The 27,224-nt window shown below is 42.1% G+C and overlaps 1 protein-coding gene across 6 annotated transcripts in view; it reads right to left on the bottom strand.

Moving 5' to 3' along the window:
• Positions 1 to 27,224, bottom strand: part of TTLL5 (tubulin tyrosine ligase like 5) — a 142,048-nt gene that overhangs the window by 94,722 nt on the left and 20,102 nt on the right. For 4 of the 6 annotated variants that reach the window (XM_075103527.1, XM_075103526.1, XM_075103530.1 and 1 more), the window contains 7 exons: positions 16,909 to 17,010; positions 16,665 to 16,756; positions 14,500 to 14,607; positions 6,066 to 6,147; positions 4,466 to 4,527; positions 3,618 to 3,709; positions 1,212 to 1,253 (listed from right to left, as the gene is read on the bottom strand). In XM_075103527.1, coding sequence (XP_074959628.1) covers positions 1,212 to 1,253; positions 3,618 to 3,709; positions 4,466 to 4,527; positions 6,066 to 6,147; positions 14,500 to 14,607; positions 16,665 to 16,756; positions 16,909 to 17,010 — 580 coding nt within the window. The remainder of the gene's footprint in view (positions 1 to 1,211; positions 1,254 to 3,617; positions 3,710 to 4,465; positions 4,528 to 6,065; positions 6,148 to 14,499; positions 14,608 to 16,664; positions 16,757 to 16,908; positions 17,011 to 27,224) is intronic. The other 2 variants (XM_075103529.1, XM_075103528.1) reach the window with 1 other exon arrangement.

Below are 27,224 nucleotides of genomic sequence, written 5' to 3'. Positions count from 1 at the left end.
CACTGCAGAATTCTCTCTGGCTGTAGCACAGAAATGTCACCAACTCCAGAAAGATCTTGTTTCCTCTTTGACTGAGCTTATCTGTAAACGTATAGATAAATCCAACCACTTTGTTTTATCTCCAAATTCTGCAAGCATCTCTGAGTCCCACATCATTATTCTAATTACATAAGCACTGACAGCAGCTGGCACAAAGATCCTTCTCTAAGAAACCTCATTATTCAATAAGACTTTTTGCTCTTAGCCTCAGCTAAACTTGCACAGAATGACATAAATGTCAATGCGTAGAATGAATTAAGTTCTCAAGATTATTCCGTCTCTCCTACCTTCCTTCCTGCTGGGAAACCTCACAAAAAAAAAATCAATCACTATTACATTACTACCTTGTCCCCATGCAGCCAGGTGCTTAGAATTGTAAACTAACATTGATTTGTCCATATGGATTGCAAGGATGGTACCAAATATGAGAGGTGGATTGGTCTGACTTAGGCTAATGATAGGTCTACATTTTTCCATTATCTTTAATAAATCCTTCTTATCTATTTTGACCCAGTTCACTCTCAAACATTTCAAGTTTCCTTCAGCTGTGTCACAGAAAATTACTTCTCTTCTGGAGCCATCTGAATTTTGTCAACACAGATTTACCGTGCTATCTTTTTCATTCAGACTTCTTCCATCCCCTGTAGTACGAGACAAAAATTCCTCCTCCTCTTCCTCCTCCCCCCTTTTGGCATTACACTCATATTTGCTGCTGCTTTCACCAGCTCTTCCTTTCTTTTTGCACTGTCCTTTTCAATAGCCTACCATATCCAAACACTGTGCTGCCACCGTCTTCATCATTTGATAACCAGAGTGACAACTTTATCCTTAAACATCTACACCCAATTTCTTTAAACCGCAGTTCAGAAATACTTGTAGGCTTAAAAACTTTGAGGGATTTGACCCTGCTGACCTCGGCTCTCAGCACACCTCACCTACTCTTTTTTTTAAGCTGCTAGAACTGATGTAAATGTTTTTCCAACCTTTGTTCTTGCCAGGTGGAATCATATGCCAATACCTATCCATCTCCTCTTTTCTTGTTGTCTTCACCCTCTCACCAGGCTACTTAGCTGCAAAATATATTTTGGGACCAATTGCACCAAAAGCATTGTACAAGGTACTATTTGAAATTGTGTCCCTTGTATTGATGAAGGGAGCCGAAGGGTACTTACCGATCTAGTGTTTGCTGTTTGCGACTGTGCAGACACAGGACGCTGCAAGAGACACACAAAGAATAAAAACCTTGTTTACTCCAAGAAACTATAATCCCTGACCAAGCTGCAGATGTGTGGCGAGTACCCTAAAGCAAAAGGATACAACTGAAGTCCAGAGATATAGCTAACGGCTTCCATCATCTCAGTTCAGGTCTTCCTCATATCCTCCACAAATGCATCCCATCCCCATTCCAAATGCAGCACTAATCCTAACCTCAGACGTACGTAACTGTGCAGAATGCACCTGGACATACACATACTTTTCAAAAGCATACAGAAAAGAGCTCTGCAGAATGGATGAATGAACTCAACTCTCGTACCAAAATTTGTATTTTTGTAAGATAAATATTTACCTCTGGGTGACAATTAAGAGCTATGTATTAAGAAGAAACAGATGCTGTCAAGTAGAACTCTTTGTAGAACAGAGGCGGTAAAAATATAGTAAAAATCCTGAAATTCCAGAAGCCATTTCATTTAAATATCTCAACAATATTCCAGTTCTTGTGGAGGAACAAGGTGCTATTTAAAATTCCAAAACAGGTGCAGAAATATCAGCAGAATGTCAAAAAGTACCCTGTATTACTTATCTGGCATCAGGCCTACAGGCAAGACCAGTTTAATGACAGGGGTAAGTTCAAAAGAAAACTATTATCATAGGAGCTTAGATTTTTCTTGCCTTTGGTGGTATTCAGGCTGCCTTCCTCCTCTCCAATGTCCAAGAGGAGCAAATGCTGTAAGAAAGGAGTCTCAAGAGACCTATCTATTATTTCTAGCTGTACTACTGCCAAGTTCTTCTCTACAGTTGGTCTATACAAAACAGGTCGAGGGCCCCTTATTGCTTACGATTAATTGAAAGAGCTCCAAACTAAATCAACAATAAGTTACAAAGGAAGCAGCTGAATTGTTCATTTCCCTAGAGGGAAAAATGCTCAGAGAGTCAAACCAAAGAAATTGCACAAGGAACTTGCAGTCCAGTCTGGTGAAACTCAGAAAACAGAAGTTGCCATACTTATCCCATAACCAAGAATGCTGGTATCAGCATTTCTTTCCCAAAAAGCAATGATTTTACAATGATTAAAGATGGTCTATATGAAAAATCAAAACTTGAGACATCATGAAGGAGTTAAGGAAAACAAAACAGGTGCCAGCAGAAAGCTACCAAGATGATCAAGGGGGCTGGAGCATCTCCCTTATGAGGACAGGCTGAGACTCTTGGGTTTGTTCAGCCTGGAGAAGAGAAGACTGAGGGGGGATCTCATCAATACTTATAAATATCTGAAGGGTGGATGTCAAGAGGATGGGACTGGACTCTTTTCAGTGGTGCCCAATGACAGGACAAGGGGCAAAGGGCACAAGTTGGAACACAGGAAGTTCCACTTAAATATGAGAAAACACTTCTTTCCTGTGAGGGTGACAGAGCAGTGGCACAGGCTTCCCAGGAAGGTTGTGGAGTCTCCTTCCCTGGAGACATTCAAACCCTGCCTGGACACGGTCCTGTGCCCCCTGCTCTAGGTGTACCTGCTCAAGCAGGGGGGTTGGACAAGATGATCTCTAGAGGTCCCTTCCAACCCCTACCATTCTGTGATTCTATTAAAGCACCCTTTGCAACTGAGAATGGGAACAGAAGTATCAAAGATCTAACAATCTGAGACAAAAGGTACCCAGCAAAGAGCAGGCCAAAATGGACAGTGTATTGGTACTCTGCCGCTGAACAGAAATAACTTTTCATTTCCTAATTGAACTTGAGCTACACAGCCATGTTGCCTGTCCCTCACTGGAGCATATATATCAGCTGCAGAGAATGTCAGGATACACTGTTTGCCGATTTGCCCGTGGAGAAATGCACTTTGCAAGTCCAAATGACATTAAGGGATCTCCCTGCCTTTTGAGAGTGCTCTACTTCCACAGATATTTATGGAATCCACCTCATAGCCAAAAAGAGATAGAGAACAACTGCCCTTCAGCATCACAGTGCTAAGAAAGCACTATCTCAGCAGAAAAGGTAATGGACAGTCACAGCAAGCCACATGAGGCCTCAGTCCAAGGATCCACAGAAAAGGAAGTGAGAGATTCCAGGAGTGAATAGGAAAGCAGCCTTAAATTTCAAATGCAAAAAGCTCTTTCTGCCTAGGAGGTCTTGGAGACATTCATAAAGCTCTAGGATTCTGGAAGCTTACTGCCCACAACAAAACAAAAGTGGCTGAACAGCCCATAGCTCAGGTACATCCCCTGAGTCTCTTGTGTAGTTATGCTAGAAATCCAGATGACCTCACTCACTCACTGGCTCTCTCACCTGTGAGCCAAATTCAATGAGAATGACTTTCCTGCTATCCTCCTCAGCTCTGGCTTGTTGAAGTCACTTACCTGCAGCTTCTGGTACGGATTTCTCCTGACAGATTCAGATGAATGATAAATGGCCCGGCTTGACTGCTGGCCTGGATCCTGGCACACGAAGCCTATGGGCATCAGGAGCCACATGAGAACTTTTAAGACAGGCAAACCCTGAAATATAAACCTAGCATTCCTGTTAATGATCTTAGTCTATAAATGACCTTCCTGTCCCTGCCCAAGGACCAAAAAGGATGTTTTTCTTTTTTCTATTTTGCTTTGTTTAATCCCAACTGTACATTGCATTACATTTTTGAATAAAACTTGAACTTGCTTCAAAACCAAGCACTTAAATCAATAACATGGGTTACTGAATAGCAGCATAGAGATTGGCTCTGTTTCTTAAATAGCTGAGCAGGCTACCTGATGATAATTCTGCCTCTTTTACTCTTAGGGGTAAGTTGCATCAGGTAACTGAACCAAGATGTGCTAGGAATGCCTAAGAGTTGCTGTGCACTAGGAAGTCATGCAGCTTTCACAAGCATGACTCTACTTTGAACATAGCCTAACCAGAACCCACACATTCAACCTAAGAAAACACATGAATACCAATTCTAATGGCTAAACAGAAGTCACCTGCTAAAGAGAGAGAGTAGTGTCTTCAAATACCAAACTAGGGACTTTTACTACCACCTAAGCATCACAAACAGCCAGATAATTCTGAAGCTGAAATGTCCACATATAACTTCCTAGTGCTACATACAGCAGTTTCCTTAACTAGAGTTCTCCTCTATTTTACTTATCTAATAACATGCAGCTCATAAACCTACCTTTTACTGTTTTTAGATGAGGGAAAGATTGAAGGAGCTTTTTGTTACACTCACCTACAAGAGTGAACATATCTGAAAGCATGCTAGCTTTGATCTTCAGGTCCAAAGGAGCATCACTATCCCCACATGCAATAGAGGACAAGAGGAATTATTTGTCTGGCATTAAATGAGAGGAACACATCAATATCCAAGATATCTTCCCATAGAGTTTCTTTGTTTTGGTCCTTACCACAGACATAATCAACATGGGAGGAAAACTAGGTGATTTTCACACACATAGGTAAAGACAAAACAGCAACAGATTAATCTGTTTCCGTTTATCCTTTTCCACAGCTTTAGTCTTCTAATGCAGCAAGGTACAGCCCTGTTTTAGCTCCACTTGGCTAGAAACATTTCATTTGAACGTATTTATGCTACATTTCATGGAGTAGATAGAGGTTGCTGTCGCAGAATTCTTAGAGACCACAATTACCTATGCTTCTTCCACATAAAGTCATAAAATCAGATGGGTTAGTTCTAATAGATGGGAACAAATGATCGGGGAAAGTGATAGATATGAAGCGATCAGACAGCTGGGACAGATGGGAAGCATCCCTGATTTTATCCAGTGGAAAAAAATCAATGAATCAGATCAAGCAGGCAAAGCTTGATTCCTTGGGAGCAGAAAAATCAGCCATGTTCTACAGCACTGAGAAAGATGCCAACAGCTTGGACAAAGAAAATGGCAATTGTAACAAAGCAGAGGAAAGGATGCAGATGTGAGTTAGAGTTTTAAGTAGTAAAGGATGTAAATAATTCAGTGTGTATGTATAGAAGCCCAAACGACCAAACCAGGAAATTAAATTTTGTGGAAACATTCTAGTTGCACCTGAAAACAAAATGGATATTGTGGACGCTAGGGTTATGAACCGTGTCTGAAAAAAATTTCTGTGCAAGATAAGGTGGGGGGACAGGGATGGCACAGAATCAAGATGAAGGTCAGATATGTTTGTTCCAGGAATATATAACTTAAAGCTTATTTATACCATCATAACTGAAATATTACTCACAGTACTACAAAAGTGTATTGTGCATCTGTGCTCCTGTAAAGTTAAACAGTAGTCCAGAAAACACACATAATTGGAGATCTACAAAAATAAATCCTCAATTTTCATTGGAGTATGAGGGTCAGCATAAGGGCCAAGACAAAACTCACCCTTTAGATTTTAGCTGAAGAGAGTACAAGACCAAAAATTTGAGCCCAAGCGTACAACTACTTACACAAGTCAAGCATAATGCCTGAACTCTGCTTGGACTCCAAAATCTTAAAGTTTCTACTCAGCCAAGCAGATTGAAACCCCACACAATAGTCTGGAGAGTTTCAAAATTCGCCTATGATGGGAGATTATGAAGCGTTAACAATGATGATGGACTGTGGAGGAGAAATAATTAAAAAGAAAATGGAATCCCAACCGGGTTCTTTCAAAACCTAGTGCTGCAATAAGTTTGTTTATGCAAAAGCAAAAGCAAAGGACTATCCTTTCTGTCAGCTCTTTAGTAGTGGAACAATACTCTGCAGGCATCATGAAATCGTGTCCTCCTAGGACCACAAGTTTCAAGGGCAACCATCTCTAGTAACAGCCTCTGCCCTCATATTAAACTGGGAATCACTTACCAGGCCAATGATGGGGATAGGTTCACTTCCAACAGCCAGGGCTTGAGTGTGTCATCAATAAGAACATCAAAACCATACAGCTCTAAAAACACAGCAGACATCTAAGTTCACCTTACTGCACCTTTAAACATTCAGGTAATGTCCAACATTAGCCTCTATCATGTTATTTCTATCTATATAATTTATGTTAAATCCAGCAAACTCTTTAGGGCTGAACAAATAACATTCCACAAGCAGGAAATTTCACTTCCTCAGAATTAAGATTAAATATATTCTGTTTGTGGGGGAAAGAGGGAAGCAGAAAATCAGTCTTAGGAAAGTATTATAGAAAAATAAACTCTCTGCTGTCCACAAACTGCAGTTCATACAGAATTCTACTACTTGTTTTCGCATGGAATTGAGACAAGCACACACAGCAGGTCCAATCTACTTCTTCCATTGGATCCTGGAAACAACAGAACTTCATTCTCCTTTTCACTTTTTAATACCTACATTCATTGTTCCAGTCAGCTATAGAAAGTCTTGTTTCTTTCAAGCATCACCTTCTTTTCAATTATTCCTGTATGTTTTTTCTGTAATATCCCCACAGGAGTAAAAGAATCTCTTCCTTGACAGCTCCATCGACATGGACAACCTCCCATAACTCTCTATATTATTGACAGCTTGCCACTTTGCAGCAAATTACTGTAGAAATATTTTTTCCTTAGTTTCTAAAACTTTCATAACATATTACATCTGCTAGATGTGTTCTGCTCTACACAGGTCAGATGGAAGCCAACTTCCCTTTCCAAGACTGATTTTACTATTTCACTCTATACATACATTCTCTCTAGTTTGGAAAGAGTTGCAAGAAGGATGCTACACAAAGACAACTGTAAATCAGAAGTTGGCATTAATGTAATTCCCTCTTCCAGCATTAAGAAATACAGTTAATTATCATCAGGGCAACTTAGGCATATTTTTTTCACAGCACTGCAGAACAGGGTATTGGCAGAGAAGAAGGATTTCCATTGAATTAACCAGTTCCCTAGTGCCTGGAGTGAAAGCAGGAGAATTTCATTGCCATGCTGCTTTCCTTGAATTCTGGCCTTGGCCTTTTGTCACCTGCCTGACGTTGATGCTGGCTCTGGGGAGCTGGATGGCTTGACAAGATCTTCCTATGCAGACAGCTGTGCAAGAGCTCATGTAGCTTATAATGTGAAGTTAATGAGCTGTGGGGGGGACTTGGAAGCAGGGGGAAATGACAGCAGAGTGAGTATTGCCTGCTCACTTTTCTAGACGGTGTAGCCAGACATTGAGTGGGAAGCAAAACAGCAGAGAGCTAAGGAGTTGGTTCACTCCAAAGAAATGAGGCTGAATCTACATTTGGCTCTCTTGCTCCCCAGATGGGAAAGGCTGCAGTAGAGGGAAACGGAGGAGGTGGGGATTAGAAGTGTAAATATTAGCAAAGCACTTTGACTAGAAGAAACTTCTGATGATTGTAATACATTATTTCAAAATACAGTCTCAGGTTTGGTGACAACCTGTGACTCTTAATGGCATAGCAAACTCCAGCAGAGAGGCAGCTCATGCTTGAGGCAGAGAAGCAATGAGTGGGCCTATGGCAGCTGTTGGTCTGTGACCACCCAACACCGGTCAGGAAGCAGAGCATTTTGTTTTGACTAGCTGCTGCTTCTTTTGCTGCAGGCCATTCCCTTCCTCTGCCCCTCAAAGGACCTTTGCTAGTATTTTGGTTACTCTGGCGTTGTCCTCCTCTCCCACACTTTTATCCCTTCCAAACCACTTGCTTTTTAAACCTTCTTCTTTCCCACCCAGTTACTCACTTATTCTGTCCACTTTTACAAATACATATGGGAAACCTCTCGACCTTAGCTAGCCCTGACTGTGCTGCTGGTTCTTTACACTCCTTTCCTTTGTGTCTGCCTTGTTTATTAGGACAGTAAGCTCTTTGGGGTATCCCTGTTGACTCAATTCCATTGTCAAACAATGACATCTAATGCCATCTGCCATGCCTTAGGTTCTCATAGGAAGACATCACTGCTGCTCCATAATGCCCCAAGTCTTATGTATTCTAGGTCATACCTACAACCTCTAGACAGATGTCTGCTACCTCAGGGCATCAGGAGTTATGCAATATTCATGTTCTGGCAACAGAATCAAGCCTCACAAGTTCCCACATAGGGCTTAGCACAAAGTGGTTCTCAAGTCTGCCTAGGATACTAGGGCACAAACAGAAGGTAAATTACCTGTAGTTTCAACTATCCTAGAAACTTCTTTGGCCCTCTTCCACATTTGGAAAATACACTATCTAGATTAAACACAGAGGAAGTATCCTTTCTACTGTGAAACTCCACTATCATTTGTAAAAATAAATACATAGGCAACACAAAGATGCAGAGTCACATGAGCGCAGCAAGATCAGAAATATATCCTCTGCATTTACCAAGTTCAGCAAGACTGAAGAAAGATAAAGTAAAGAAAACAGAATGCCTCAGGCTGTGGCAATGGTAGGTTTGTGACAACCCACTTTGCACCACTGCTGTTTTTAAGGAAAGAATAGAACAAACTAAGATACCAATATTCCACAGTGCCTTCCCTTGCTCCCCTCCTCTTGCTACTACAATCCACAAAAACATGCTTCACCCTTGCAGTTTTCTAAAGAGATTGGAATTGTATCAGGAGGTACCAGCTGCTGCCAAGACTCAGCAGGAACAGCCTGCCTCTCCCCTCCAATACCCATGGAGATATCACTGCTGACCGAGCTTCCCAAGAGAAAGGCTAGCTTCAGACTAAAGTCTAACAGCAACAGATCAGCCAGAGATTTTTTTGCCAATGGCATTATTTAAGACTAAGAGGAAGGCTAGAGACATAGTCTCAAACTTTTTGGTTCTGGTAAACCACCACGTATTCCAAGTTTGGTTTATAATCCTGTCAAACACTGCACTGGCACTCCCTTTTAGAAAATATCCCAAAGCATTTACTATTCTCTGTAAGCCTAGAAACTAAGTCACAAGTGATAGCCTGGCAGCACAAACAATGTTTTCATGATTTTGCATAGAATGAATAAGCTCAATTCTTAGAGGGTCACTGTAATTCTGGTCTTTGTTTTCAGCTTGTTCACTGGGGAAAAAGAAGCAGCTTTACTGCAACGTACATATTCTGTAGCTGAATGGAGGCAACCTGAGGTTATGAAGGGAAATACATACACTGAAAAAAGCTGCACAATATGCAACTCTTCTGCTTTTGCAATAAAAACAGATCATCTCATTTTAAGCAGAAGCATATTTTCAGACATTCCTAATGTAAGGAACTATACCTGTGCCACTGAAATTCAAGTCTTCCCTTTCTCCTTCCTACTCTTTCTGTGCTTTATATAAAGGTGTCCTGCAGATGATGCTTATAGCCACATGTATCAAGGAGGTCCAGTTAGAAAAGTTAACTGTGCTACAATTTCATCCAAAGCAGCAACCACTCAGTGCAAGGGAGAAAACCTTCTAAGAGTATAGTGATGGACTTACTGCTTTGTTGAACATACTGCCAAACTTGAGGCTTCAGAGACTACATGGTATTTTGTAAAAGAACTCTATAATTTTATCCATCAACGAACTCCATCACTTTATCTAGTGATGGCACAGTACCTGCTTCAACCCTGGTAGAGCACACCTTAACAGCTACGGGGACATGAACAAATCTACATCTTGGGAGCTACCACAGTCCCAAATCATTCCTCTTACTCTACAAAAGGCCAGCATAACAGTTTAGGCTTTGATAAGCAAAATGCCACACCAAGTCATATCAAGTAACAGAACAGAATCCTCTATTCTAGACACCAAAGACTTTGGGAAAAGTACAGGTCCTGTAGTCTTGTGCAGGAATTTGCCTTGAACTCCAAATACTACAGCTTAATTCATTTTTCTAGAGAACATAATTTTAACAGAGAAAGGTTTATCTCTCGCTGTTATTACAGGAGAGGACCCAACAACAGGGGACAGAGTAATTCCACATGTTTGCGTTCTTGTCTACTTCATGAGATGCAGCCTGCACCTGCCAGAGTTTGTCATACTAGCTTGGCCAAATGTGTAACTATCTCACTTAGGGGCACTTTCTCCACAATAGGTAATCAGAGAAAGACCATCACTTATGACTTCTCAACCTTTTTTCCTTCTGCTGAAGCCTGAAGGACACTTAGTAACATTCCCAATAGAAGTCTTCTGGATATCTCAAGTTGGAAGGGACCCATAAGGATCATCAAGTCCAACTCCCTGCTCCTCGCAGGACTACCTAAAACTAAATTATATCACTAAGAGCATTGTACGGACACTCCTTGAACTCTGACAGGGTTGGTACTATGACCACTTCCTTGAGGGGCCTGTGTCAGTGACTGACTACCCTCTCAATGAAGAACCTTTTCCTAATATCCAGTCTGAACGTCCCCTGACAGCTTCAATCCATTTCCTTGTGATCACAGTCCTCAACTTCCTCAAGAGGGCAGCAGAGCAGGTGGTGCTGATCTCCTCTCTCTGGTAACCAGTATAGGCCACTCCTTTTAAGTCTTGCCCTCCAGACCTTTCACCATCTCGGTTGCCCTCCTTCTATGAAAACCACTACTTTCTTTGGTGAAGAGAAGACTACAGTTGGGCTTATCACCTATAGATATTGAACAGGAGTCTTGGCACAAATTGAGCTCCCTTTATAATCCTAATCTTCCAAAGTAAATAAATTATCACCCATGAAGGAGAAAGTTCTTCAACCCAGCATGTGAGATCATAGTGAGTGAAGAGGTTAACATCCCAATAACCACCTTCAGACATCGCTTAACTTACCTTATATCTCTGAGGAACAGAAGAGTAGATATGCTGCTGCTTGTTCTTCAACAAACTTAGGTGGCCAAATATAGAAAATATAGTAGCAGGTAGATCAAAATAAAAGCCAGCTGACTCCATAGATATATGGGTACATGAGGTGAAGGACAAAGAGAGCATGTTTCCTGACTTCATTAGCCAGAGTTCTTCTGATTTCAAGCTCCTAAACTCCAACAACCTTAGCCCCAAGCAAACTAGGAGACAAGAATAACCTGGTGTTCCTCACTTCCATGTTCTCATCCATCTGCTAAAGACCTCAATGTCACTACAAGAAACAATGGCAGTAGAAGATGGAATGAGAAGCCAGGGTTAATTCAGACTTTGGTAACACAAGTCCACTGATGATAAATTGACAATGCTGGTAATTTCTTTAAGGCTGTTTTGGAAGAGTTAATTCTTTCTAGGTCTGCCCCAGCACCCTGAGAAAGAAAACAGGTGCTACCAAGCTGAGAACAGCTTCCTAAAGAAACCAGAAAGTTCCTGCACCAACAGGGATCCTGCCTCTTTCAGCTAAGCTCGGGGTGCTAAATCAGCAACAATCACTTAGGTACCATTTAGGGCTATGAAGTGACAAGTAAGTAAAACAGTGCAGTACAGACCCCTACTCTAACATGAACTATCACTAGAAGACCAATTCCTTAAACTCAGCTTCAGGTTTAGCTGACAGTTTTGTTCAATTCTGAAGGCATATTTATATTACAAAACCTACCTTGGCACATTGGATCATCAAAAGACCTGAGAGGTTTTTCAGACTGTTTGAAAGCAGGCCTGACTGCCTTTTCTAGCCTACCCAGAAGTGTTTACTCCAGGAGGGAGAACAATGCAGTCTTTAATTGGCTTGGGCATATGTATCCCTATCATACCTCCTGCTCCCACTGAGATGTCATGTCCCTCAAAGTCAGTGCAAAATCCAGTTTCTCTTAAAGAAGGCTCCAGAGGCAAACAAACAACTCAGCTGGAGACCAGCTTCAGGACAATGCAGTGGCTCAGAGTCCTGCAGCATGCCCTCCTCTGGAGCTACTGGTTAAGACAATTTTCACTTGCAGCTTAATTTTACATGAGGAATTATTAGTTAATCATAAAGAACAAAATAGAGGCTTGAGATCACATTGTTAGTAACAATGCATGAACAAGGCTGCAATAAAATCAGGTAGTACTTACACTACTTTCTGTGACGCACTTCAAAGGAACAAAACTAGTGAGCATCCCAAGTCCTCTGAGAATTCATTATTACTAGAATGAACTAAACAGCTCACAAGACATGGCCAAAAGGGGACTCACTACAATCTTTCCACAAATTGTCAGCAGCACTCTGCTTTGACATTACGAAAAGAATCATCTTGACCTACCACTCTCATTTTCTAAGGCAAGCATGGGTAGCTGGAACCATACAGACTGTCTCACCAGTCTTATTTTAGAACATGAAGTAGTCATGAATGGAGTCTCATCCCTGAAATCTAGAAAAAAAGTAAAATACTTAAAAAACATTTACTTGGGAAAGGAATGGAGGACCACAGCAGTGCTAAACTGTCAGAGAAATAAAGTGGGCAACCTAATCTAGCCAAATAAGTACTTGTGGTTTAATGCTTAGCAAAAAGGTGGCAATTGTGCTGGAGTACTATTCCTTAGAACAGCATTACAAAGACTACAGTAGAATACACATTAAGTTAATCATATTTTTCTAGAAGCTTTCCAAACAAGGCCTACCTCTGTATCTGAATCTCAGATACAGGTTTCTGAAGTCTGAGATACTTTTCAAATTATCAGTCTTTCTCAGGACACACATGCAGTTTCATTGTTCATAGCCCAGAATGAAACAAACAAACAAAAAAAAAAACCAAAAAAAGGCTCTTGGGAGTCTCTGCATGCTGCCTTGAAATCTGCATTCCTGGTTTTCTCCCTCATGTTAACATCTATGAACTCAGCCATTCTGAACATTTCTAGCTAGAAAAACTGCCTTTTTTACAACGGGGTTAAAATGGCATAACCAAAGAGTGTCAGAACCTGACACACGGTTGAAGAATGAGCCATACAGCATGACAAGCGCAGTTCAAATCCTTGGGACAAGGACCACCACTTAATTGTGAGGGAAGGTGGCAGAAAGTAGAGTGCTCTGGAAATGCCTCAGGCTCCCTAGGGAAGCAGTATGGCTCCTACTTAAGCTCTCTTTCCTGGGAAGCTCTTAATTTATGTTTACACTGAAATAAATGGAACAAAACAGTTTATTTGTGGGGGAGCATCTGAGAGGGTGGTTAGTGCAGCCCTGGGGAGGCAGCAGGAAGTGGGATAACCTCAGAGCCAGGCCTAGCTGAAAGTACATGAGGAACATTAGTTTCCACATACACAGCTCAGAGGAATCTAGAAACACAACTAAGGGAAGAAAAGGGAAAAGCAAAAAAACACAGACAGTTAAAGTTTTTTGGTGCGCTTTTTTTAATCCAACTTTGATACTTCTTGAGAAGCTGATAAACTGCTACTTCACTAAAACCATTATCTAACTGATAAGTCCCCATGTATGCCAAGGCTCTCCAACTTTGAACAAAGGCATCATAGTCAGGCAGGAGGAGCTAAGGTCAGAGAGGTAGCTAGTTTGACAGGTAACTAAACAACATTCAGCCACGGCTACCTCCTTGATTCTTGACTGTCTCATCACCCCTGAATATCCAAAGATGACAACATTTATGTTAGAGTGTTGAAAGCTGCAGAATTGCCAATACTCAAGTGCAATGCAAGGATCACACAAATGGATTTACCTGTCACAGCTAGTTTGAATCTAAGTCCCAATACCTAAACACAGAATAGCTTAAGCCAAGCTTCGTCTTTGGTTTAAGCACTGAGACTAATTCTAGTCTTATTTCCCCTGCCCCGAGACTCCATCTTCGTGCATGTATCCACATGAGTAAAGGGCAGCTAAGAGCAGGAGGAGGCCTCTTTAGGGAAGGTTGGGAAGCAGCCACTGGAAAGCAGGAGAAGGCACACTGTGGTACCAGCCGCTGCTTTCTGGACCTCGTCCCAGCATCTGCTGCCAACAAGTTCTCAAATCCCATTGCCAGCACATAGTTCTGCATCCAGCTTCTGCCAGAAATAGACTTTGACGCCACCATGTGGTACTCTCATACAAGCACAAGCCCAGAAGCATTACCACCACCGTCATTCCAGACACTGCATTACACATTCGTCCCTAGGATGCATGTAGGACAATAATTCAGAACTACATTGGGCTAGATGGCTCAGCAGAAAATACTAAATGCTCTAAAGGGATGTTTAACCATCCATAGCTATCCTTTACAAGGGCACTAGTGGGTCAGTAACTTCAACTTTCCAGCACTTCCCCAGTTCCCTTTGAAGTCCCTTTTCATCATCCCACTTTCTAGCATGAGATTCTGATGAACACCACTGACACAGGGGCAGCTGTGAATCAGCATCCCCTGCCCTCAGAGGCATATACTGAAAAAAAACCAGTATCCGGCTTCCTTGCAATAGGGAATGCATATTCCTCTGTAGCAGCAGAAAGCTGGAAGTTTCAAACACCACTCAAGAGCCAACCAACAAAGATGCCCCCAGTGCCTTACCAAAGCAGCTGCCACGATGTGAAAGAAAAGTTTTACAAGCTGTGGCAATGGCTAGCTCAGCAGAAACTAGAGTCTTGATAATCAGGTCCTCCACGTTGGCCATCAGTGCTGCAAGTAGGGGAGGAGAAAATAAAAAAAAAAAAAGGAAAAAGTAGATTGTGAAGTAGTGTACAATATCTAGAAAAGCATGAGAATATGCATATGGACACATGCCTTTGTGAACTAAAGCATGTGAGAGCCTATGCATGAGAAAGCAATGATGTTTGGAAATCCATGCAAGCATAACTATATAGATACATATGTAAGTATCCTAGTGTAAAAATACTCACAAATGAGAATGATAGAAGTGTATATATGAACAGTGCAAGTAAGCAGAAACATGTGACAAGCACATCAACACAAGTCAGCTGGAGTCTGATCACCACCCACCCAGAGTATTAGGAAGGATTAAACAAGAGTGGGTTAGTGAGATAAGCCCTTAAACTACAGAGAATAAGCCATAGCTACTGAGATACAAAAATTTTTTCATGTGGACTTTTATGAGATAACTGTTCTGTGATGTTGCACCTTCCTCTAAAGCAGCTGTTCCCATTCCATGATTCACAAATCATTTCAAAGTTATATGACTGGTGACGGCTCCCAGTCCTGCTGACCCTATAGATAATCTGTAGCTTCAGTAAGGAAGCTGCAGCTGACAGAGGGAGCAAAAGGCAAGAAAATATGCATATTAGATGGAGACCTGGATTCTACACTGGGCTTGGAATGAGTCATGCAATAGAAAGAACACCACACTTAGTTTCTGTTTTCATGGACAAGTAATAGAGAAGTGAGAGGAGGACAGAATGAACGAACGCTGGAGTCCTAGTCTGAGAAGTCAGTAGGGATGATAGGACAGCATTCCCCGCCCCTCAAAGGGAGCACAAGCAAACACCTAAGACCTCCATCAAACCCACACAGACATTTGGTAATCCCTGTCCCAAAGGACATCTAGCACAAACCGCTTGACTAGAGAGTTCAGTCTAGGCCTACAATCACTCTTTCTCATTTTCAGATGATGACATGCAGGGACCTGAATAATTATAGAAGAGCATGCAAGCAAATTCAGATGTGAACTTCTGTGTTAGAAAACGACTAAGTGGAAGCAACACAGCATGAGAATGTTTAAGTGAACATAAACATCCCAGAGCACAAAAATCTTGCCAGCCCAGACAAGGCCAGCACTTTCCAGCCAGCATTCTGCCTCCCTATGACCAGAACCAGATGCATCAGAGAAAGGTGCAAGAAGCCTTGTAATGGCTAGTTAGAGAAACCTGCTTGCATTGCTCAGAAGTTTACTTAATAATTAAGAGTGCACATCTTATACTTCAGGTTGGGGTGGGGTGTGGAAATGTATCAAATAAATAACTGTGCGTACACAGCTTACTGAAAACATATGGTGCAAGTGATTGGACAGCCATGCACACATATGACAGGGAAAAAGTCTACTTCCATCTGACAGCCAGATTCAAACCCCTTCCTCCAACATTTAAGTGTTCCTTGGCCACATCTGCAACACGGGCATAGCTGCTATCAGTAGTGTTACTGATGCCTCAGTATCACAGGTAGTTTATCCCTTAAAGGATATACCTGGATTCTGCTCTGCAGATGCATTTACTCCCAGCAGACCTGTCAAAGTTGTGGAAGAGGGAGCTATTTTATATGAAACACATACTGAAATGAAAACACCCAGCAAAAACCTGAGCCATGGAAAGATGACACCACATCCAAGAGTCATTCAAACTGGCACAGTTCTCCAGAGGTTGGTCACTCATCAGACTGAACAGGCCATGGGAGCAGTAGAGGGAGGGAAGCTTTTAGAAGGAATGGAATGACCTTAAGAAACGGGAAATGTAGGTAAAATATTAAGAAATACACCCTGAGAAAGTCTCAGAATATTATTTGCAAAAGGGAAGGGGTAGGCCTCATCTCTGGGGATAGGAGTCATCTCTCAGGATAGAGAATAAATGCACAGCTCTAGTAAGTAAGTTGTAAGGAACAATGCTTCCCTCCACCCTGCTCTGGTGCTAAATGGGACTCACTGGGGCTCTTCCCTGACTTCTTAGGGTTCGCGTTAGTGAGATGATTAAGATCCAACAAAGGAATAAAAGAATAAGATCTGTACTGACCTGCAGTGTCTCTCCCCTCCTGTTTTAAGTACCTCAGCATTGCACTCATGCTCCACTTGTTTCCATAATCCTCTACTTCAGGATCATCACAACTAAAAATAAATGAAAGAAGCAAGGTGACACCACTGGCCTACCTTGCACCAGCTGGCCTACCTTGCACTACCTGGACTTGCACCAGCCTTATACCAACTTCGGTAAATTGACCCAACCTCTACAGACCAAGTTCCATTTTCCAGCCAAGTACCTGACATAATCTCCACTCTTCTTGTTGACACTGTAGTTGGTCAGATGCATGAACTGGTTTTTAATGTTCTTGGATGCCTGGTCATACCTCACTGTTGCAAACCTGTAAAGAGGGATAAAGATTCACAGTATTTCTTGAACAAGCGACATGCTTGCTAAATATGACTTACTACAGAGATCACTCAACAACAGCAGCTAACGAGAGAATGCATGTAATGACACTTCATCAAATGCAACCTCTCCTCACAAAAAAATACAGTTTATTCTCAAGGGCCACATCCAGATGAATTTATTCTCTTTTTCAATGTCTTACAGCAGGGAGCTCCATCTGTTCTCCTGGGAGTTTTCACAGCCTAAAGATATACACATCATGCTAGGCACATTTGTTCTCAACTGCTTAGATTTGTGGTCCTCTGGCATTCTGGCCAAACAGGCCACTTCGCTTTAGTCAGTCAGTATCACAGTCCCTTCAATTTCACAATAGGAACTACCATGAATACGTAAGATCCACTGGTCCTTTTAGAGCAATCATACTACATGTCACATGCCACAGTCAATATTTCCTGAAGTCTCATACAAGCACAGCTCAGTTCTTACATACTCCAAGGATGCTGTAGGAAAGGGCAAGATTTCTACCAACAACAACGACACAGCTTACAACTGCCAATCCTCTTTCTCCAGAGGCATCCAGGAAACCAGGTACAACCTGCAGGCCAGACCAATTTATCCAACAAGGCAGCATCTGCTCCAGGGTGCTGTCATTCTCAGGGACTATGCAGCCCTTGCATATCTCAAAAACATCATCTAGCTGTATACAAGGAAAGGGACTGTAGGGAAGATCACAATCAGGAGCAAGACACTGCTACAAGCTTAACTATTCTCCTTATGAATCCTGTTACAGCCAACAATACCACAGTTAAATCAGCCTGGGAACATTGGCAACTTCCTGATTGAAAACATTACCTATACTGTAACTAAGCACCCCATCACCACTCCCTTAGCCATACACTACCACCACGGATGTTTGTATTGGAATGAATCAAAGAAGTGATCCAACTGAAAAACAGCCTATTCAAATGGTTTGTAAGGTGTTTGAGGGATTTTTAGGGGGTTGTGTTGAGGGGGAGGCGGAGGGAACAGCATGTCAGAGAGGGAATGGTCCAAAAGGACAAAGGCCAGCTACAAAGCTGTAACTTGAAAAGCTTCCCCGCCTCCAGTGGCCACACAGACTTAAGCTGTCCATACTCTTTCCTCAGCTATCCACCTTCATTTTACCTGCACAATACTGGCACAGGACTGCCTGTGCTGCACAGCAAGCCATCTAAAACCAGCTTTTTTTACTAAGCTACTTATCAAATCAGACCAGTTCACTGCATGGGTACAGAGATGCTTGTGGTGACACAATGCAATGGACACCACAAGCGCCTGAATGAGCACATTCAGTTCAGGAATACAGTACAAAATTGCACTGAATTAATTTAAACAGTAATCTTATTGCCAGTACACCTCTTAAGAAGAGGTTGAATGAATGCCAAAACAGTATAAGCTACTGGGGGAGAAGGAGCTTCCTGCAATCAACTGCTAGTACAGCTGCCCAGGCTACCCCTCCATTCCAGTTTGCACTGTGCAGCCAGAGGGGAACTGATCATGTCACCTGTGCCAGGAAAAGGAAAGGAAAGGGTCAACATGAGAATGGGAACAGCAGCCAGGAAGAGTGAGAGACTGTTTCGCTTGACAGCTGATCCAATTTAAAGTGTTTAAAATTACACCTTGTGCAAAAGTTTTTTTCCAAAGGTGTAGTTGCATGATTGACCTTTGTCAATCTAAAGATGCACTGCAGCTGAAAGCTCATCATCTGTTCAGTTGCACACTCCAGCCACTCTACTTGATCTGCTCCACAAATTACGCAGCCACAGGCAAGTCAGATCACTTCACAGATATGACTGAACAGCCACTAGAGCAAATATATAAAGATACCAACTAACTTTCAATCAGATGCAGGTACACCCTCTTTCAGACATAACAAAGGAGAGCGTTAGGATGCAGAGTCAGGACAGAGAGAGGGCAGTCACCATTTTAGGAGCAGACCACAAAACAATGTAAAAAAAAAATAATTGAACTTTAAGCAGAGGATAACACTATTTGTGGCGACATTTGCAAGTCCTACATCCAGACAAGGACACATCATCAAGTTAAATGTAATGTAGCAGAATAGTTGGAAAGGACCTACATCACCTAGTCCAACTGCAATCATTTCCTTATTCTGCCTGTAATCAATTCCTGTTTCAAAATATATATATATTTTAAGGTTCAAAGTTTGGAGAAAAATAAATAAAACAAAAGACTGAGGGCAGAAACCAGGGCATCTGGTTGGCAGAATGACCAGTATGAGCCACTGCTAACCACCACAGCTAGTAACAGCAAGCATGTTCTAGTTAAAAAAAAAAAACAAACACAAAACAAACAAAAAAATCAACAAGACAAAAAAACTCCTCCTTCACTCTGACTATCCTCCTATACCACAACAGTTTAAGATGCCAATGTCTTGAAAGAGATAAAGGGGAGTAAGGATGGGTAAAAGGTAAGTCAGACGTATACTATCCTAAGAAGCCCTGGCAAGATGGAAAGAAAGCACCAGGAGAGAAGGGTTAGTTGCAAGAAAAGGAAAGTAGTTTTGAGTGAAGCCTCAAAGCAGGAAAAGAGAAGCAGCGCTCAAGAGAAATGGAAAAGGGTCAGAGGGAGGGGTATTTGAAGCATCTGACTGTGCAATGAAGTTAGTGTCTAGAAGAGAATGCATCCCCAAATTGCTTTATTAATAGCCATCTCTCTTCATCCTTCCCCTATTATTTTCTGTAGTTCAGAAGATGAACTATACAGGACATCTAACAAGTTACAAAAAAAAAAATAATCCTTTCTTTAGAAAGGACTGCCAAAAAAAACAAAACTCATTTCTTAGTACAAATGAAGCCACTGCTGCCCTGGTAGTAGTGCCCTGGTAAACACTTTGACAAATATCTCCCTCCCCACAGAACTATACCAGCAAATCCATGAAGATGCTCAGCAAATTAAATCTATCCTTAAACACAAAAGTGGAAGTAAAAAAAAAAAAACCACAAAAAGAAAACACACCACAAAAACACCACCAACTTCATGATGGAACTAACTTTAAGCAGCAAGGTTAAAAAAAGTGAAAAAATTTGCACTATATTTTTCTGAGCTTTAACTACATATGAAGTCAGAGCAGCTGGCAACAGAAAAGAGTTTGGAAGTTTGGATCCCCTTTCCACATATTTCCACAGCTTAAAGTATTTGAATTTCTTTCTGGTTTAACTGTAAATTTCCTGGATTTAGCACTTCTGTTTTGAAAATAGTGACAACAGCCCTATCATATATTTTGTTCTTAATTATGGTCTCATCATCTCCACCTTAACAATCATTTATTGGCAGCATACTGAAAGCATTTGTTGATAATACGTTTTCAGTCAGATCCTGGAAGATACTGAACACAAGCAGCAAACTATTTCACAAAGTTATGGCGCTCTCGATACTTTGAAGCAGAGGGCAATTAGGTTCACCATGCTTATCCGCTTCTTTTTTTAATTATGCACATAATCAGAAATATGAGGATATGAACCCCTGGCAGACATAGGCAATACTTCTCAACAACAGTACTTCTTTATATTGCAAATTCTTGCATTAGCTTCCTTCAACAGAGACATCCTTATTTATTAGGTGGTCTGAGGTCCATGCCCATAGAATTTACATTTCCATGGGAACTGATTATTCAAAAGGGATTTCACTGCTTTTTTAGAGCTCTCAGTACAGAAACTTTCCCTTCTACTAGGATGCTGTCATCTTAAGGGATATCACAGGCAAGTTCAGCAATGCATCAAAAATAAAAACCCAACCCCAAAACCCAAAACATTAAATTACTCAAATCTACCAAAAAAACCCAAGCTTTAAACAACAGAATCAAATGCCAGTGTAGTACGTTCTCCAAGAGCTGGTTTGACAGCCTTACTAGCCTTATGCTGAGTGCAAGCTGGCAAATGGAAAATCCAAGTTATTTCTAGAGCCTCTATCCATAGCCTCTGGATGATAGGATGGTGACAGAACACAAGTACAACGCTGGCAATAGCCCATGCCGCTTACGCAGTTTTGCACTTACTTGGGATGGAAAAGTGTTACTACCACTGAAATACCACTTATAATTACCTTCAATACTCTATAGTTCTACAGCTTTTCATACTATACTTCACAGTATCTTTCTTCCACTGTAGTAACAAGGCTATTCATCCACCACACTTGTTCGCTCCATGAGAGACAAGAGACTTGCATGCTACAGAATGTCTTGCCTCAACAGAAATTTGCAAGTTATTTTTAGAGACACTAAGGTCATAGGAACAGGCCTTACAGTAAGTGTGGAAAGCACAAAAACTTCAGTGCTTGTAAAATCTTCTAGGTGTTGACCTGAGATTAGAATAAACTCTTGAGAAATCATACAATCTTTTAGAGGACAATTTCATTCTGGGCCCTACTCTTTTCCAACTTCATTTCAGGACCCTGCACTTTCCCAACTTCAGACCATTTCCAAGAACAGAATATTTGTCACCTAAAAGATAAGGGCCAAGATCCTAAAAGCAACTTAGAAACTCTACGGTAAGGTGGCACAGAAAATAAAAGACGAGCCTGATGTTTTCCCAGTAACACAATTTACCACAAGCACATGCTGCAACATTCTGCACGAGCTATTTTCCTAAGCACTAAAGGCTTCATGCCCAGGTATCTCATATTGCTATAATCCAGCCAAAGAGTGATGAAGGCACAAATAAGCGAGGCCAGGTCATCATCTGCCAGGATAGGACTGTTTCCTAGCCAAAGCATTACTCGTGGATGCTGCTATGTGGGAGCCTGCAATCAGCCAGGAATCCAAGAATACTCCTAAACTGAAGACAGGACTGTCCGCATACAGAGGTGCATCTCCAGCCAAAGGAGACTATTTTATGACGTGAAACTCTTCAAAACACTATTTTCTGCTCACTAACACCACCTCTTCCTTGCTCTGCTTCACGCAACTACTTTTTTCTCCCACTGTGATCTGATCCAGTCCAAGTTCTGGACTACTCCATAGGCTTTGCAATGCACAGACCCAACATACTTAACACTGCTGTGTATTGACGGTAGTTAAGTCTGTGTGGTCTGAATAGTCCAACAACTGGATCCACACTGCTCAGAATTCTTACAAAGACTTTTCCTGTAGGACTTGTCAAGTGAAAAAAAAAATCTAGGGAATAGGTGAAATTTTCCACTATTAGTCAGACAGGAAGGTTTCCTACCACTTCAGTGCGTTCTTCTGACCCCACCTCATCTGAACCAGCAGTTCTTGTTAACAACGTAAAATATTATAGTGGTAACCAAGAAAGGAATGGATGTCTGTCTCTATCCACCATCAGGATATCAACTCTGCTTTGGCCTGAATTCAGATTTGCTTTCTCTGTAATGCAGGTTCTAACCACAAGTTTTCAAAGTTGGATCTCTCCTGTGTTGACTGCACTCTCTTTCACCTGCCAATGGACTTGGGGGGGGGGGGGGGGGGAGGGGCAGGCAGGCAGAAAGGCAGCGGATGCAGGAGGAATGGTCCCCTATCACACCACTAACCTGGTTCACCTCTATGGTATGTATTGCACAGAGATAATATAGCTCACAGCAGCAAAGACATAGGAAGAACCTTCCCCTTCCTGGTGTTATGTACTGCTTGTATTCACTGTCTAAACTGAACAACAAGTGATATCAAAGATATTCACTTCCATTAACTTGTTTCCCTGGCCCTACCGCACTCCCATTCTCTCAAAGATCCTCCCATTCTAATGAATCTTGTCATTTTAAAATCTGAGGAAAGGGATAAGAAAATTAAGGACACCTACTAACACAATAGACAAGAAATCAGATTCCAAAAGCCTCCAAACAGAAATATTGTGGGAGAGCTTCTACCCCAAAACTACAGCCACAAATAAGAAAGGTTAAACCAAGGTTGACTGTGCACCATTCAGTTTCCACACAACCTGCTGCCAGCAATACAGCCTCCCAGACAGAAGTAGCAGCAATCATATTGTGAACAGCTTTGGCAGCCTCCCTCTCTTTCACTGCAGCTTCTCTTTCCTCAGCAGGACAGAGGAGAAGCCCTTCATTTCTGAATTCAAAACTTTGAATAGAGAAGTGACACTCACACATTCAATCACTTTGGCCACACCTGCCCATGTCTCAGCAGGTCACAGCCATGTCACAAAGGTGCACACCAGCTTGGATGAAGGTAACAAACAGTTCCCTCTACCAGCAGCTACACGCTGCCACAGAGCTCACCTTCAACAACAGTGCATTTGCCTTCCCTCTGACTGCACTTTCTCTTGGATCAGAGAAGGGGAAAGAGTGATCAAAAGCAAGCAGTAGCGTGACAGTAATGGCAGCAGGTAGCCTGGGCAGCAGGAACAGCAAATCAAGGGAGAAATCCTTATTAATTCCTTCAGACTCCAGAAATACTCTCAAGCTCCAGACTAACAGTACCTCACCCAGAGGCATCACAGCTCTCTTCTTACCTGTCATGCTTCAGACTTCCCCTGTTAGACCTTTGGCACTCACTGACTGACAAATTACTGCCTTCCCTCCCCATCTCTTAAGAATTCACTGTAAGCCTAATAAGTAATCTTAAGCTCCACCTTCAATAGGCCACCTACTCCACAAGTGACGTGCAACACTTTTTCCTGTTGACCTAGCAATCTACAAAGCACATCACAGAGCCCACAGGGCATGTCTGGCACAGCAGCACTCAACAGTGGAGTGACTTCATTCAGGCCACGATAGTCTACTGTTAGCCTCCACTCTCCATTAGACTTCGGCATATGGGACTCTTAAAACAGTGAGCGGGTCCTACTGATGACTCCTTGGCTCTCCAGTCGGTGAATGAGCTCATAGATGGGAATCAGGGAGTCTCAGTCGGTGCGATATTGCCACCGGTGCACTGTTGTGGTGGCAGTTGGCACCTGTTGTTTTTTGACCTTCAGCAACCCCACAACAGAAGGGTCCTTCAAGAGACCGGGCAAGGTAGACAGCTGTTGAATTCTCTGTCTCCAAGGCAGCTACACCAAAAGCCCACTTGTACCCTTTTGGGTCCTTGAAATACCCTCTCCTGAGACAGTCTATGCCAAGCATGCACAGAGCCTCTAGGCTCGTCACAGTGGGGTGCTTTTCCCACTCATTCCGGGTTAGGCTCACTTTGGCCTCCCATGCAGTTAGCTCTTGGGATCCCCCTGTCACTCCAGCAATGCTGATGGGTTCTGCCCCTATATAGTTTGATGACATTAGGGTGCACTGTGCACCAGTGTCCACTAAAGCTTTATACCCTGTGGGTCAGATGTGCCAGGCCGTCAGATCCACACAGTCCAGTAAACCTGGTTATCCCTTTCTTCCACCTGGCTGGAGGCAGGGCCCCCTCTAGTCCTGATCATAGTATTCATCACTCACTTGTAAATATGAATCACAAGTGTCTCTATTAGGATCAGAAATAAAATCAGTGCTTCTACTCCTCTGTCTGGGGAATTGCTTACAGGAAACTGGAGCAGCAGCTTTCCTGGAAAAAAACCCAAGTTTTTCTTTGTTTTTCTTTGCAGCTCACATACCCATGCCTCTAGGGTCCAGGTAAGTTTCCCATCCCACTTCTTCATGTCTTCTCTGTGGTCACACAGGTAAAACCATAGGGTGCCCCATGGTGCGTATCGTCTCTCTTGAGCAAAGGGACGCTTACTCCTAATGACTGAGATACTGGTCTGTACTGGTGGGGAGTGGAACATATCCTCTTCGAGCTGCTGAACCTTCTGGGACAGTTTCTCCACAGCCGAGACAAGGGAGGAAGAAAGATTTGCTTTGTAATCCCGGAGTTTATCCATCAAATCCGTCACCGTTGGTGCCTCGTTATCTTTCCAGGACATTAGTGCCAATGAGTTCCCATGCGTCGATGGTGCACTCCATACAAATTTATCTCTAGAAATCCCCAAATCCACCACACCACACCAAACTTTGATTGCCCCTAACCCACACACCTACACTGCCTGAACTCAAACAACCTACCCTTTTACTGTCATGCATTCAGTCAGGACACTACCCAGGGGGCTGTACACCACTCTTTGCCTTATCCCTAGCATTACTTCAGGAAATGAACTGACCACAACGTAAAGATTGTCATATGCTGGATCATTGAATATTTACATAAGTTGTTACATAGTTTTGCATGAAACTTGGCAGCTCTGGAATGATTATTTGAGCCATCTAGCCAGGGCCTGGGAAAGGAGGAGGAGAAAAGACCCTGGAGTGGGAAGAAGGAAAGAAGTTAATCCCTTTTCTCTCAAACAAGTGCTACAGAAAAAGCACACATTATGATAGTCTCTTCTATGACTGCACACAAAGTTCCTGCCTAAGTGTCCTGGAAATAACCAGCATAGTGTTTCTGTAAGCACGCTCCTCACATTTTATGCTTGGAGTCACTTTCTCAGTCTCACTTCCCTCCCCTCCCCCGTAATAGATTTTGGCTTCCCTGGTAGTCTATTAACTGCCACTTTGTTTAGGGAACTAAGGCCACAAAGAAAGTTGCTTGCACCGTTCAATTCTCCTTATGGTTCCCATGAACTGCTGTTAAAATCAGGGTGAAAAGAAACAAGACGCCCTAAGGGTGGTCATCGGACTAGAAATCGTAGAGAGAACTACAGATATTTCCATTTTGAACACTGCCAAGGTCTGGACTCCAAAATGCCACCTGGGAACCGGTTCCCTTGCAGTACAGGGCAGAAAATGGAAGTCTAGAGACCACCACAATTCCCCTATCTCCAACCAGCGTATTTCCACAGTATCCACCCGATATGTCAGTTCGCAACTGAGTATGAACAGGAGACATAGCTTGTAAGGGAATTACTAAGCATAAAAAGGATTTTTGGTGACATCTCTCTAATGGCAGAGTTTCTCTAACCAAAGCTGGATAAAATTATTCAAACAGTTCTATGTTAAAGAACAAGATCTAAGAGCAGTTTTACCAGATGTCTGCAGGGATAGGAAAAAAAAAGACTTTTCCTTTTTCATCTTTCCATAACAAATTTGCAAGTTTTCAACTTATGCACTGCCATTAGTATAATTTTTGAACCTATGGAGCATAGGAAAACACCATGAGGGTGAACCAAGCACTGGCACAGGTTGCCCAGAGAAGTTGTAAAGTCTCCCTCCTCAGAGATATTCAAAAGCCATCTGGACATGGTCATGGGCAACTGGCTCTAGCTGGCCCTGCTTGAGCAGCGTGGGTTGGACCAGATGACCTCCACAGGTCCCTTCCAAATTCAGCCACTCCGTGATTTGGTGAACTTCTGTTTCTCACATTCTCTAGTTTGTCATTGTGCAGACTGTCACCAAGAATTGCCCAGCCTCTCTGCTTCCGTAGTACACTGACCCTGTCTGTTACGCACAACAGTAGAGTCATGTAGTTACACCCAGAGACCCACTATGCCTGGGAAGACCACCCTCTGCTACCCAAAGACAGACTCAAAGGACTGGGAGGGGGGAAATAATCTGGAGAACATGAAAGATGAGGAGGGGTCTATAGAAGAGATCAAAAATGAATTTGCTAGTTAGCATTTATTTACCCTTCCTTCAGAATTTCCTAATATACAACCATCAAGAAGACAGGTTGCAGAAGCTAGCAAGATATACTTCTTATTACTGGAGAATGGTGATATGCTATGTCAATATTGTAACTATGTCACTGCAAGATATACAAGTACTGCTCAAGGAGTAGTACTCATTTTCCACTCTTTTTTTTTTTTTGAACAACTCTTTCAATCAAAAGAGCAGTTCTGGTGAAGCTCAACAAGAGTAGATTGTTCAAACTGAAACCCTTGTCTAAGGACCCTAGGGGCCACATCCTATACCATAGACAAGCATCGAGCTACCTGCCATGGGATTAACATGGCAGGTTAATTAAATTACCTGCCAGATTTAACAATGGGCATCACTAGGCCATAACTTAAATATAAATATTTAAAAAATAAAAAAAAATTACTTTAAATATATATAAAAAATATAGTAGGCTTCCTTGCAGCTCTCAACAGTAGCAGCTTGATGCCCAATTACCCCATTTTACAGAAGAAAACTCAGGGTAAAAAACACAGTCTAAAAATCAGGTAACAGGTATCTGTATAGGCAGTAAATTTCTATTAAAAGACATATATAGATAGGCAGACAGATATTTCCCCTCAGTGATTCAAACCCTGCTTATCTTAATTA

This window comes from Phalacrocorax aristotelis, chromosome 9, assembly GCF_949628215.1.
Source record: "Phalacrocorax aristotelis chromosome 9, bGulAri2.1, whole genome shotgun sequence".
Taxonomy (NCBI): Eukaryota; Metazoa; Chordata; class Aves; order Suliformes; family Phalacrocoracidae; genus Phalacrocorax; species Phalacrocorax aristotelis.
Note: the sequence above shows the minus strand (reverse complement) of the source record. Positions and strands in the feature narration are given on the sequence as shown.